Source organism: Mesitornis unicolor, unplaced genomic scaffold (assembly GCF_000695765.1).
Source record: "Mesitornis unicolor isolate BGI_N332 unplaced genomic scaffold, ASM69576v1 scaffold27785, whole genome shotgun sequence".
In the NCBI taxonomy this organism is placed as follows: domain Eukaryota; kingdom Metazoa; phylum Chordata; class Aves; order Mesitornithiformes; family Mesitornithidae; genus Mesitornis; species Mesitornis unicolor.
In genome coordinates, this window is record NW_010183917.1 from 17391 (window position 1) to 31087 (window position 13697).

Genomic DNA, 13697 nt, shown 5'->3' on the forward strand with positions numbered 1-13697 from the left:
CAGGCAGCCTCTCCCTAATGCTGTGCTGAGCCACTGGGGTGAACAGTGATGTCTAAGGAGTAGCTGCCTGTGCAGACATGGAGTCGGTTACACGGCTCTCTGAATGCCTTCACTGCTGGGGAGAAATAACACTGCAGTTCCCCTGGGGAGGACACGAGCCTCTTGAAAAGGTCACTGTCACCTTGCATCCTTTTAGAGAGATACAGCAGAGAGCTCTCTGTCTTCAGTTAAAACAATGTTACTTACAAAAACCTTTGTGGGAGCTTCTTGTAGATAGCAAACTGGTGAGGCCTTGCTTTGACTTCTGATAATACAATGTCTTTTAATTGTTCATGCTTAGCCATTAACTCCTGACTCCTAGAGATGTCTGCAAAATAAATGCTACCTAAGATGAAGAATCCTTCTCTTTCTAGTCCTCGCCCTGATGATGCTCGAGAAATAACAGATTTAGTGAAAATACTCCTTTGTTTTAAAGTTTTGACTTATTGAAAAGATCTAATACAGTGCAGCTTTTTAGTGGTGTCTGCTTTTAATTCTGAAGTCTACCACTTCCTGTTACAGACTCAGGATATGAAAGAAACTTGGTCTTGCACCCCCCTGCCACACATCAAACAAAATCCGACGTGGCATAAATTCAATTTTGGTGGTGATGCTGTCGCAGTTGCATAAATTGGTCACTAGGTGATACCCTTATGCCATATTCCTGGTATTGTGCTGATTTCATGTTGGTAACATTTAGGCAATGTACTGCAGTAGGAGGTTGTAGATCTTGTTAGTCGGCTCCAGCAGGGTGAACATATGGTGCTATATGCACTTCTAGTTTCCAGCTGCTAAATATAACTAACATGAAGCAAAAAGGAGATTTATTTTTCTCTGCTGCAGCTACAACAATAAAGCGACAGCAGCAGCACTGGCAGCAAGAGGGAAGTGGCTGGCAGGATTGAGTCTCCAATTCATTTTCCTTGGTAAATAGTAGGAAGTGGTTTTAAAGGCTTCTGATGTTTTCTTCTGAAGTTAATGTCATTGTTGAAAAGTAGGGGGGAGAGAGCAAAATCCAACATGTTTATGCAAGATGGAGGAATATTGTGAGTTCAAACGTCTCTCCCTTCAAATGTCTCTACTGTAGTGTCTGTATGGGAAGGTAAATGTACATAAAGGGGGTCAGAACAGCTAGTACCATCTCTTGTTTTTAAAAATTGCCAAAAAGAAATGCCTTAATCTCATCTCTTCCTCAGCAATGATCACATCACTCCCCCTTTATAAACAGTGGTTTCTAATCTTTATAGCCAGTCCAGGAACACTAGCTCAGGAAACCAGTGTGTGCGTGTGTGTTTGGGTTTTTTACCTCCTGTCTGTTCACAGCTGAGTTTAAATGAATTTTAGCATTAGATTCAAAGGCTTTAGAATTGCTATGGAAATGTTTGGATTTTGTTTCTTTTCTGGTGTAAGGCACTGTTATTATTTGAGGTTGGCAAATGGATGTTTGCAATGTAAGTATTAATGCAGTTTGGAAACAGTGGCAGTCTGCAGCTGCTGAGGTCGTGGTGGTGCTCCTCTATTTGGAACTTCTTGCAACTGGGGATGGGATTTGTTTGACCAAATGTAAACATTTACATCTAAGTCAGTTGCCCAAGGCTCCTTTTACAGTCAGTGGAAGTCTGGACAATTTGCCCAGTGTAGTCTGTGGTGCAGTTCTTCCCATCCTGAACAACTGAAATAGGTCAGATGAATTATGACCTAGAAGTCCTTATTTCTTCCCAATGACTTGAAAAGATCCTAAGGTGGCAAATTATCTGCATTACGGGCACCAAATCTTTGCCTCAAATTTAAGTGAGTGCTGCCCCTGCTGTCAAATCAAGGAACTAAAAGTACTGGGAAAAAGTGTTTTTAAAAAAATAACTTTAGAAAAACTATTAAATAGTTTTAAAATAATAATTGTTTAAAAAAATAGCACTTTTTAATTTTTTTTTTCACTTAGGTTGTTATGAAGCTACATTAATCACAATTCTTACCAGTCGCTTGGTGGGAGGGTGATTTCTCCTATTTCTCTAGAAGTGCAACCTGTGTTCACGCTTTCCCTGCATTGCTTTGCAGTTCCAAAACACCAAAGGCTTCTGGGAGAAACTCAACTCAAACCTGGAGAGTGTGAAGTATGCAGAGCCGCGCTTACATTACCACAACAATGTGCTCAGGAGGGAATGGCGTAACCTTTCAGAAGAGGTAAATAGCATGCACTGAAGCAGTCTCCAGAGCTGCCTCTGAAGTGGATGTTTTAAAGCCAAATATTAAAGAGTTAGCTTCTTTTTTATTTGGGGGATAAAGAAACGGGAATCTGATTATGAGACATGCAAAGACTTGTAGTCATTTCACTTATAAGATGGTTGCCTGTAAGTCCTATGCTGTTAAAACAGTGCAAGAAACTAAACAAAAGTCGAGTTTGCACATACCTGTGTTGCCATGTAGGTTAAGTGTGCGTGAGTGCCTGTGAGCATGGGTAGTTGAAAGGTGTTGAAGCCCCACTGTACATTATTTCCATTCAAAGGGAAAACCAGCTTAAATCACAGGTGAGTAATGATCAGCAATTGTTTTAATTTGCCTTCTACTTTGTTAATTTTGGGATTTTTATTTCTTTACAAATCAGAGAGAGGAGAGAAGAACTGCAACATATATGAGGAATATTTTTGAAAATGCCAAAAAGTAGGTACTGTTTTCTGTTATATTTACCCTTTCTTATTTTGTTGAAGTATGTTGAAGGATTTAATGTGCAATTAAGATAGCTGATTAAGTATCTGATTAGATCTCTTACTTTAAAGAAGATTATCCAGCTAGAAATCAGTTATTGGAATCCTTGTTATCAGTACAACTTGATCTGAAATATCCATGCCTTCAGAGCTAGGGATTTTATGGTAGATTTGAAGAGCTATTATTATGCAACCCAGGCAGATTTTTTTTTTAATGCTATTTAATATCTTTACTAAATGTAGTCACATCTATAGTTCTTAGATTTCTTTAGCTGTCTTTGAAAGATCAAAGGATCATTTAAGCTTTTTTAATGTCCCTATTAAATCCTTTAGAATAATGCATATGAAATAAGCTGATTTTTGTTTCAAATCCCAGGGTGCTTTCTCATCTGGACACTTGGGACTCCGGTAAGTAAAACTTGTCTTGATGTAGACCTTAGCCGTAAGGTTTATTAGAATATTTCCATGTAGCTGTTGTTGACTAAAAATAAATTGCTGTATGTGTTTTCAGCACTGAAGAGTTTGAGGCATAAGATGAGCCGTCGTTAAATTGGAGGAACACTTTCTCTCTGATAGTAGTGGTAGGGTCATGTAGTGACTTTGAAAATAATGTTCCCGCTTCATATTGGATCTAACAACATAAGCAGTGAACCTCTGTCTGCCTAAGGATTTCTGCTTTCAGATTTTTCTTCTGGAGCAGAGTATCAGTGACTCCATGTTACCGTTGGGTCTTGTCCACTTAGTGCTGCCTTTGCAACTGTAGAACTTGTGTATGGTAGGAGATGATGACTGGTGAAAAATCATGGTGTAGAGAAAGCAGATATAAGGAATTCCCTTAGGTCAGGAACACTTGAGATTTTGTGATGCTCATTTCCTCTGTCACAAATAAGTAAAACTTAATTAGTAATAAATTATGTTCCCACTGTTCAGTGCCTCCTATGTGCCCTGCCACTGCATACTGTGAAATTGTGCTGGTCTAAGTGCTGCTCACTGCTTCTGTTACAAAGAATTTTCAGTGAATTCATTACCAGACCCTAACACCAGTCATCTGCACCACTGCTGATTATTGCTGTGGGCTCTGACTTGTATCAACTTTGCCAGCCTCAGATTCATGTTTTCCACAGGTGCTGATTGATAAAGATGTCAGATGTTTAACTGTTACTAGAGAATTTCTAGAGAGCTGCCAGCTGGTAGCAAGGATCAATGTACTGTATCTTCCCTTTAGATTTTTCTTCAGGTTCTTTAAAATCAAGCAACATGGGGCTTTGTGCCAGTAAGTGTAAATATATTTCAAGGTGAGCAAAGTCAACTTTGTTCAAAGTCAGCTTTTTGAACTTTGTCAAAATTTAGTACTTGGATCTGGAAAATGTTGACTTGATTTTATGCTACATGATGAAACAGGAGATTGTTTTTCTTCTTTTGCTGTTAGTAGACAGGAAGCACTGATTAGGAAATGCAGGGTATTAAGTTTCAGTAGATACTGTAACCTCCTTCCACTTAGAAAAGTTCTGTTCTTTTACATAGAGGTCTGCAAATCTGAGAAACAGAAGCAGCCAGACCAGGGAAGAGAACCAGGAAAGTAGGGGGTGATTCTGTGGAATATTTACTTTCTGTCTAGCCAGTTCCTTGGAAAACCCATGCAACTGTTTTAGCTTGTTTGTTGGTAAATGACAAGATGTAAACAGCATATGCATTTGCATTGGTGTTACCAGAAGGTTCTCTGCCTCTTTGCTCTCCTGAATCACCCCACTGTGATAACGCTTAAATATCAGAGAAAATAGTAATGCAAATGAAGTACCAAATGGTGTGACACATTTGTGTTCCTCTGTGCTCAGTGTTAGGCACTTGAGAAGGTGGCAGATAAAGGGTTGTTTTCCAGTCCTCAGTTCTGTCTTACGCAGTCCTTCATTCTGTCACTTAGTTCTGTAGGCGAGTAGATCAAACCACAGCTCCTGTTTGTTTGTGTGGTTTTTTTTTAAGCACTTCTGAAGCTGGTTGAAGACTTGATATTTCTGTAGCATCACATCCTTGACTGACTCTTGCTCTGTTTGTTTCAGAGGAAAGGCTTGTACCTCTCTTTCAAGAGGACGATTACCAGCAGCAATTACTAATGGGACTGGTATGTGCTTTTCTTATAGTGCGCACTAGAGGACGCACAGCCTCAACAAATATTAAAGAGTAAGCTTACAAGTTCCAATGCTGAGAGGAAGCTATGAGACAGAGTAGCTATGCAGAGTAGCTATGGGACAAACATGTTTTTTTCTAAGTTTATAGTCATGGTATCATGGTATCATTTTAACAGATCATGATATTTTAAGGCATAGGGGAAAAACAGCAATGTTTTTTCCCAATGCAGCTTTTATTTGGTTAGAAACTGTTACTCCATCCTCGTGGAGTTCATCTTAACCTGTCATTTAATCTGGGGCTACTTTACATCCTTAAAGCACATATAGATGAATTCCCCACCCACTGCTTCTCTAAAAGAGAATATCACAGATCTTATTGCTCCTCATTTGAACACCTTTTTACTGTTTCCTTTTCCTTCTGTCTCTCTTCTGAGGTCCCTTCCTCTTTTGCACTGTTTTCACTGATGATCTCCCCAAATGATCTACCATCCTTGTGCTTGTAGGTAATAAATCCTGTCTCAGATCCCTACCTGTGCTCACTCTGTCAAATACACATCTTCACATATCTTTGGTTCTCTTACTACTAAAGCCAAATAAAACTCTTCAGCATGCACTGGAAGGTCTCCACACTGCATCTGTGAAGAACGTATCAATAGTGTCCTGTCTGTCCAAATCTAAGGCAAACTTTCATTCTTTGCAGTCTTGGCCTCTGTTTCCAAGTTCTGCCTCTCATACTCTGAGGTTTCTCTGCGGCTTCCCTTCAGTTTATTCAGGCAGATCCGAAAAAGCAGGTCACAGACGTCCTTTGTTTATGGCTTCCTAATTCCTATATTAGTGTCCTGACGCATTGAGTTTAATCTACTTGTAAACTGCTTGAGGCAGAGATTTTATTTTCCTCAGTTCTTCTCTGAGCTTTGAAACAAGTAATGCCTCATAGTATTTCTCAGCAAAGAACCAGCATGGACTGGAGTTGCAATCAGAAGCTCCATGAGGTCAGAGAATATTTCAGAAAGCAGGGAGTAGGGAGTGGCATGGGCTGTACGATAACAAACATCTGATTTTAAAGACTCTGCAATTAATGTTTAACCTGAAGTTACCTTTAATCACTCAGGTTCTCAGTTTCTTGGCTACTACCACAAATTGTACTTGTTCTAGGGTTCTCTATTGTAAAATCCCTCCGGTTTATTTGTATGTAATAAATACTTACATTTTCAGGGTTCAGCATTCATAATAAAATCCTTCTTTCACTCTCTTCACTTGGCTTTACCCAGAGGGATGCAAGAACTGTAAGCTTTTTCACTTCAATGTCATTGGAAGTTCAACTTAGCACCTGTTTTGTTGAATTTGCACCAAGTACCCCTTCTGACTATTAAGATCTGCTGTTGAATTTGGCAAGATTGTAAGGTAGCTTGGGATCTCACTCTGAACTGGAGTTTTGCAACAGGGAAGTGTTTTGTTATGCTAATGCCTATTGATTGGGCCGTGCACCTGCTGGAGCTTTGGCATCTTTTTGAAGGTGCCACAAGAACACTGAATTGTTGGCTTTTTTTTTTTCTCCAGATGGTTGCTCAGCTGAAAGATCACCTCACGAGACATCTACAGTATGCAGGAAAAAAGAAGATTGACCAAATAGTTTTGGATTATGTTGCAAACCTGGTTAGTTTGATTTCATAGTCACTATTGTAAGCAAACGTGTTTATTGGAGGGTAGGGTCTTTGGTATGTAGTGTGTATATATAGCTTATATTTGGTGGGTGGAGATGTTTTTTAAGAAGTGTAACCATATTTTGCCACTTAATATTTTGTATCTTTATAAAGGAAATAATAATACTTAAATAATATTAAAAAGAGTTGTATTGATAATTCAGAATACAGAAGAAACAGCTCCTGTAACAGCTTGTACAGATGTGGGCTACTCCCAGAAGTGAAAATGTGAACTCATCCTGAAAGTGGAAAGAATGGTCTTTAGATCCATTTTATTTTCTGTAGAATACATTACTGCATGTCTTGAATAATGAAAGTGCCATCAGGAAATAAAAATTAAGAAAAAAAATATTTCACTCCAGTATGACATGAGAGTAAATCATCACTACTTCTACATACTGACTTTAGACTTTTTGTGATTTTAATAGGAAACAGTTTGCCTGAAGAAATCCATGTGAGCAATGAAAATTTATTTTCCAAATTCTTACTTTTCTGTCTTTCATCCCCTTAAGAGAAACTTTAAAAAAAAAAGCTGTAAAAACTGACTATTGTGCATAGAAATTACTGTACCTGGTTTTGTCTGTCTCAACATCAAGTCCTTTAGGTCAGAATGCAGAGCACAAAAAAGCTCACATGGCAACCAGTAAATCACTTTCTTCGTCTTTGTGCTAGCCCTGCCACACCGTTGGGTAGAAGCTGCCCACAGTGCTGTTTCCTAGGCATGGAAATCTCAGGCAATTCTTGAGGCTGCTGGTACCTGCACCATTTTGGAAGCCCTGTGCAAATCAGATGTGCCATCAGTGTTACAGTGTTCTGACCTGCTGCAGCTCCCAGTGATGTTACTGACTTCTGTTCAGGCCTCACTCTATAGCTTGACAAGTTGTTTCATTGGTAATCAGCACACTGATTTCTGTGTCTTTGCAGGAAAGAAAGGAAAACTAGTGGCTGATTAAAAGAGGAACCAAAGCTTTGTACATGAAAACAGTGCTGAAAAAAGCACAAGTGGAGTGTTTGTTCTCCGTTCATTTTTTTCCAGTTATCGTTTCTTCATTCTTAATATAAACTAGGATAAAAAAAGTGAAAACACCTATGCAACCTTGGTCTACAAGACTAAGTTATTGTAGACTAAATCTTACAGTGAACAAATCTCAGCCCTCCCTATTGGCAAACTCAAGTTGTTTTATTTTTTTTAACATCACTGAAAGTAAGAATTCTCTCAACTCAATTTACAGACTTCTCATTCTTAGAAAAGCTACTATAAACAAAGATAATATGTCTGCAAAAATTGTTTCTGCCCTCTGGCTGATGCTGTTTAGAAATCTTTAGAAATTCTTTCATTGTTAGGATTGGGTTTCCCCTCATCCTAATCAGAAACTCTTACATCTTAAACCTTTCTATATTCTAAATGTTTGGAAGTTCTTCACTTCTTCAGAATTTTCTTGATTCTTTTGACAGTTTTCTGTAGCATGAGCAGTGTGTAGCTGAGCTACTGAAACTAATGAAACAGGAAGAGACTTGCTTTGCTTGTCTGTTTGCTTTCATAAAGTATTTCTTACACTCGGGAACAAAGGAGTGGCTGAGAATAGGGCTCTGTGGTGGGTAGCCACTGTATAAATCAATTGCTGCTGAAGTCGAAGTAGCCAAGACATGGGATAGTTAAGTTTCTCATAAAACAGCAGAGTAGTGGCTGGTTGCTGTCAGAGAACTGTGTGTGTTTGTATACAGAGCAGTAACGTCGGGAAGTGTGGATGAGATGTGTCAGTGGGAATTCCCTTGTTCACTCCCGAGTATGCCTGGTTACCAATTCACATCCCACCTGGCCTGCAGTAGTTGTATGCCTATATTCTCTCAGCTTTACTCTGTATGTGTTTCCCTCACTCTTTTCATTTCAGTGGGGCAGGAAAGGGGGGAAAAAATCTTGCAGAAGCAGCATGATATTTGCTGCCCTGACAGCAAGCAGAAGAGGCGGCAGAGCGAACAGCCAGCCTGTTGCACAAGAAGGAGACAGACCAGAATAAACTGTTGACATTTCTCTGAAAGTTGCTGCAGTGGCTGCACCCTTTTGACTGATGTTTGTGGGTAGCCAGCATCTGATGTGGTCTCAACTGCAGACGAATAGAAGACAGACACTGTTTGGATTTGAGTTTGCTCAGAAGGAGGATGACTGCCTTGTATTCCCTGTGCAGGAGGGAATCTGGAAGATAGCAAGACCTTGTCTTCCTCCCTTTTCTCTATTGCCCAAATTCTTTGACTACTTCCATGTCTTTTCTGTAGAACCAACCAAAGGAGCTGAGCACTTGTGGTGCCAAATTACTTCAGTGGAACTGCAGTCTACTCAGTGCTTTTCCCTGGAAATGCAGGAGTTTCAAGAGAGCAAGGTGCTTGGCAAACATCAGCTGAGGCCGTGCTGCGTGCACTGTCTAGCTGCTGGTTATGTTTTCTCTCACTAGTTTAGAGCACTCTAGGGAAATGGCTTCTGATACTTGCCCAGAAAAAAACTTATATTGTACATCTTTGTTTCTAAATGAACAACGGCTTTGCCATTAAGGTTCGGGTTTAGCTCTTAACTTAGTTTTCCCAGAGACCCAGCCTTGGAGAGGAAGCTCCTTGTGCTCCCTCTATAAAACAGATAATGTTTCCTTTCTCTCATGCACATTGTCCTCTGTGTTCTATGCTGAAAAAAAGTTCAAGATGTGGCTTCTCTTTCTGTTTGTATTTTCTACGATGTCCATTGTGGCTGATCTCCAAAGCGAGCAGCGCTGTTGGTCAGGCTGTTGTGTCACAAGCGTGCAGGTATTTAAGATTCAAGTATGTTGTGGTAGCTCGGTTGACTGTGACTTAAGGAGTTATCTTTCTATACTTTGCAATTGCTGTACAGTTTGCTGTGTTGTTAAGCAAAGAATATTGATTCTGGAGTGTCATAGCCATGAAAACTAATTTTGTTGCACAAATAATAAGAGGTGATTCTGGAATTTGCAAGAAGCTTTCCTTCACCTCGGCACTGATCTTCACAGAATCACAGAATCACAGAATGTTAGGGATTGGAAGGGACCTCAAAAGATCATCTAGTCCAATCCCCCCAATCAGATCCAGCTGTAGCTCCTGTACCTGTACCCTGTGTGCTGGCCAGAGATGAAAGTCTTTCTGGCAGGAGGTGCAGTTCTTGTGACCCTCTCTGAAAACTGGAAATCACTCCTTTCCTGAAAAACGAGTGAAGAAAACTTGCCATACTCTAGAAAGATGAAACTGGAGCTTCCCACTGCATCCAGCAACTATGAAGATGGAAAGTATTAGGTGGTTATTCTGTGTCAGATAGCCATGCAGGGCTGGATGGAGTGGTGGAAGGAAAAGGTACTACCTTGTAAAGCTTTCTGGCCAAAGTATAGAGAAAAGTGCTCAGGAGGATTACTGAAGACCAGTATTCCTGTCCTGGCCTTTGGATATGAATGTCTCCTGTGTATCCTGTTCTCTTGCTCAGAGGCTGTGACTAATTAGAGGTTAGAGGGGGCAGAGCCTTTGAGGAGAAAAGAGAGTAGAGAAAAGGGTTCCTCGATGCTGGCCATCCTTTGGATGAAAAGGGGTTGAAACTTCTTGGCGAAAGTTTTCTTGTAACTTGGCGACACCTCTCTGCAAAGCAGGGGTCAGACTTGCTTACTGAGAGTGTCCTGGGATTGATTGGTAAGTGCACTTCGAGGCCCAAGATAAAAGGTGTGGAGGAAGTGTCTCAGCTCTGTTACTGAGATCTGGAAGTGGTTACACGTGACAACAGCGAGGGGCTGGCCAGAGGAAGTTATTTCGGCTCTTTCGTGCGTGGTTTCTCTCTTTCAGCAGCAGAAGCTTAGAAGGCCCACGTGCGAGCAGGGCTTGTGGCTTTTGCGTGCTGGCAGTCTGTACTGGAGATCAGCCTGGGAGTCCAAAGAAGCAGCAATATGGGCCAAGGGATTGTTTTACTTCACTATGGATGAAAAGGAAACTCAGCAGAGGAGGAGAGGTGTTTGCTTGTCTTATCTTTCCTCCTTGATAGGGCTAGATTTGTCATTCCTCCTGCAGACTTTTTTGATCAAACTGAGTGTTCTGCTGTCTTCAGCATCATCCAGTTTTGTCTGGGCCCTAGAGATATTTTCTTGCCAAGTGCTCAGCCACTTGGGCATGCAGTTTTTGCTTTCATGACAAACAGATCTTGGAAATTTTGATGCAAGCGTGTGAGATCTCAATTGATACCCAAGAAGCGTGATGTGTTAAGATGCGTGTTTTGCACAATGATTTGATGAGCTGGAAGCACTTACTTTAAACTTCTGGAATAGGGAAATTCAGTTACAATTCAAATTTCCATAAATTTTATATTTTTAAGCCTCTAGAAAATAAAAAAGATAAGTACTGAAGTCTTAACAGGAGTCTCATGATAAGTTATTAACATAAACTGTGTGTGAAATGAATGGAGGCCAAGGGCCTGCAGTACACAGGCTCCTAGAAACATTCAGACTTGTCTTTTTTGTTTTAGCTGAATCTGGTACATCGAATAATGAAAGAAGTCTGGAGGAGATACCAGCTTCATTCCTGCATCTTCTGCTTGTGAGCAAGTCATTTGTTAAAGTTTTCAGCCTGCCTTTTAAAATACGGGCATAATAATTGTGGTCTTCACCAATACTACATGCTTGAACAGTTGATCCTTACTCTGCTGTGAATATCAATATGGCTGTCATGCACCTTTTTAATGATCCTGCTGGCCCTCTAAGCCAACATGAATGTTAATCCTCTAGGCAGTTTTACAGCTGGGGTTCAAGGTGGCTGAGTTCAGTGGTCTCAAGCTGGGCAGTGGGTGTTGAACACCTATAAACGCCAGGTCACTTAAACCAGCACTCAGAATATTTCATCTGTTGCTGTTGATAGCAGGTACTGCTGAGGGACTTGTGAATGTGCAGTAGTGGGAGAGGAAGAAAGAGGACAACCACAGATACACATCATGTGTCCACATTTAGATGAACAGCTAATGCGGTTAAGTGACAGACATCTAAGCAAACCAGATAGCATCCCATGGCAATTCACCCATAATGCTTGGATTTAGCGCACATGTAGTGCAGCAAACTGACCGTATAGACAGGAGAGAGTGGACATCTCAGGTTCCTAATATGTTGCTCCTTTGTTAAATACAGTGATGAGAGAGGAAGCACAGGAGAGTTTGCAGTGTTCAACATCATGAGTCACATTCTGGAAGCTGCAAATGGGATGTGCATGCCTTTACCTCCTGGTAAGTCCCAGGTTTTGCTGTTTTAATCATAAATGAAGAGATACATATTGTTGTCCCACATGTTGTCTCTCTTTCATAGGTTTTCACACTCTGCATTTGGGGCTTGGTATTCGATGTCTCCCTGTGCACACCCTCCTGCACTATATTGATAATGGAGTCTTGCACTTGACAGAAACCTGTGTCAGGAAATTGCTGAAAGGTACAATGAGTTTCACGTGTTTCATTTGTAATCAGCCAGCCAATGGGGAGTGCTGTTCTTTCAGCTCTTCAAAATCAGACACAGGATTTACTGCCCAGGAGACTCTGCTCTTCTTCCAGAGAGCTTTTTCTGTGAGGTCTGCAGCTGATGGCGTTGCCCAGCTGGAAGGAGAAAATTAGGGCTCAGACTGTATGATTGAGCCTTATCGTAGCAGACACAGAAATATCTGTTTGGGGAGAAGTAGAGTTTATAATTTTTCCACTTGGAACGTCTTAGAAAAAGAAAAGTGAATACTGAGGATCATCATAGGATTTGTTAGGGGTTTTCTATTACTCTATAAAAGTGTACACCTATGTGTACAGAAGTTAGTCTGCTATCCAGTCCTCAGCTTTTGCTTTAATTATGTTTGGAACAAGATAATCCTAGGGCTAGGAATAGCAAATGGCTAGAAACTCAGTGCTGGGAGGTGAAAATTCAAAACAAGTAAACAAAGCCTACCTGACCCAGCATTCAAATATTTTTAGTAAATACTGAGGTTGTGAATGTCTTCTAAACATATCATGAGGTTACCTAAAGGTGGGCATTAAAATCAGGTCTGTATGAAGTAGTATAGTCATCAAGAGAGTCCTGAGACTTTGGAATGAAGTGGGGAGTGAGGCAGACTGGCAGTTGCAGGCACGGTTATTGTCACAGCTGTGTTCATTGCCTTTGCAAGATCAAGAGGGAGGAAGAGAGAACGCTAGTGAAGGTTTCCTGGGATACAGCAGCACCCTGATACAACCCTCAAACAGTTTCATCACTGCTGCAGCCATGTTCCCTTGTGATTTGCTGTTTCTCTGGTGGTCAAGAAAAGGGACACAATGTGCAGCATTAGTCTGTACCTGGTCTTGGTAAATGAAATATTATAAATATGGGGAATTCTACGTAGTCAAAACATGTTTGAAGTACTGTATAAATTGTTACATAAAATGATGAAGTTACATACAAATATACCAACAGTCTTTTTGTAAACAGTATAAATATAAATAACACTCCTAATAGCCCTTATTTTTAATTAAAATTTTAATTTCATTATAGAGATGGTATTTATTCAGAATGTCGCAAGTGAAAGTTGAAAGTTTTAGTTACATGGTTACCACTGATGGTGCTGTTTTGGTTTATTTTCCTTGTAGATCTGGATGATACTGAGGAGAATGAAAAGCTGAAGCTCAGTATTGTCATGAGGCTTCCTGAGGTAATGAATAACTTTGGATGTGATTATTTGGATTTTGGAATCGATAGGAAATTCTTCCCTATGCATAGGATCAAGCCAATGGAAGATTTAGCTGTGATTCAGGTAGGGCACAGGCATAACCTGAGCCTCCATAGTTTCTCCATTTGCTGCTCATGACCTGTAGGGTACCCAGATAAGTTATAGATTTGTCAGTACCCTGCAGGAATCAAATAAGACAAGACTGACACTGTTCTGTTGGGTGCTCATCTGCATAAAGCAGTAATGATTTTATAGGGTTCAGAGAGGATTTTGTGTGTGCATGTGTGCTTTTTAGCGTCCACAAATACCTTTCTCACTTGTGGCCTCTGCACTTGGTTTTATTCATTTTATCAGATATGTTCAAGAGCTGGTACAGTAAAAGCTGTAAAATCTGACCGCTCTGGGGCAGGGATTGAATTACAAGATCT

At 40.4% G+C, this 13697-nt stretch overlaps 1 protein-coding gene across 1 annotated transcript in view; it reads left to right on the forward strand.

Annotated features, from left to right (window-relative positions):
* Positions 1–13697, forward strand: part of GSAP (gamma-secretase activating protein) — a gene marked incomplete at its 5' end in the record, with an annotated part of 33911 nt that overhangs the window by 17028 nt on the left and 3186 nt on the right. The window contains 9 exons of the mRNA XM_010184306.1: positions 2095–2220; positions 2642–2697; positions 3118–3149; positions 4799–4860; positions 6428–6523; positions 11072–11142; positions 11724–11818; positions 11898–12017; positions 13190–13251. Coding sequence (XP_010182608.1) covers positions 2095–2220; positions 2642–2697; positions 3118–3149; positions 4799–4860; positions 6428–6523; positions 11072–11142; positions 11724–11818; positions 11898–12017; positions 13190–13251 — 720 coding nt within the window. The remainder of the gene's footprint in view (positions 1–2094; positions 2221–2641; positions 2698–3117; positions 3150–4798; positions 4861–6427; positions 6524–11071; positions 11143–11723; positions 11819–11897; positions 12018–13189; positions 13252–13697) is intronic.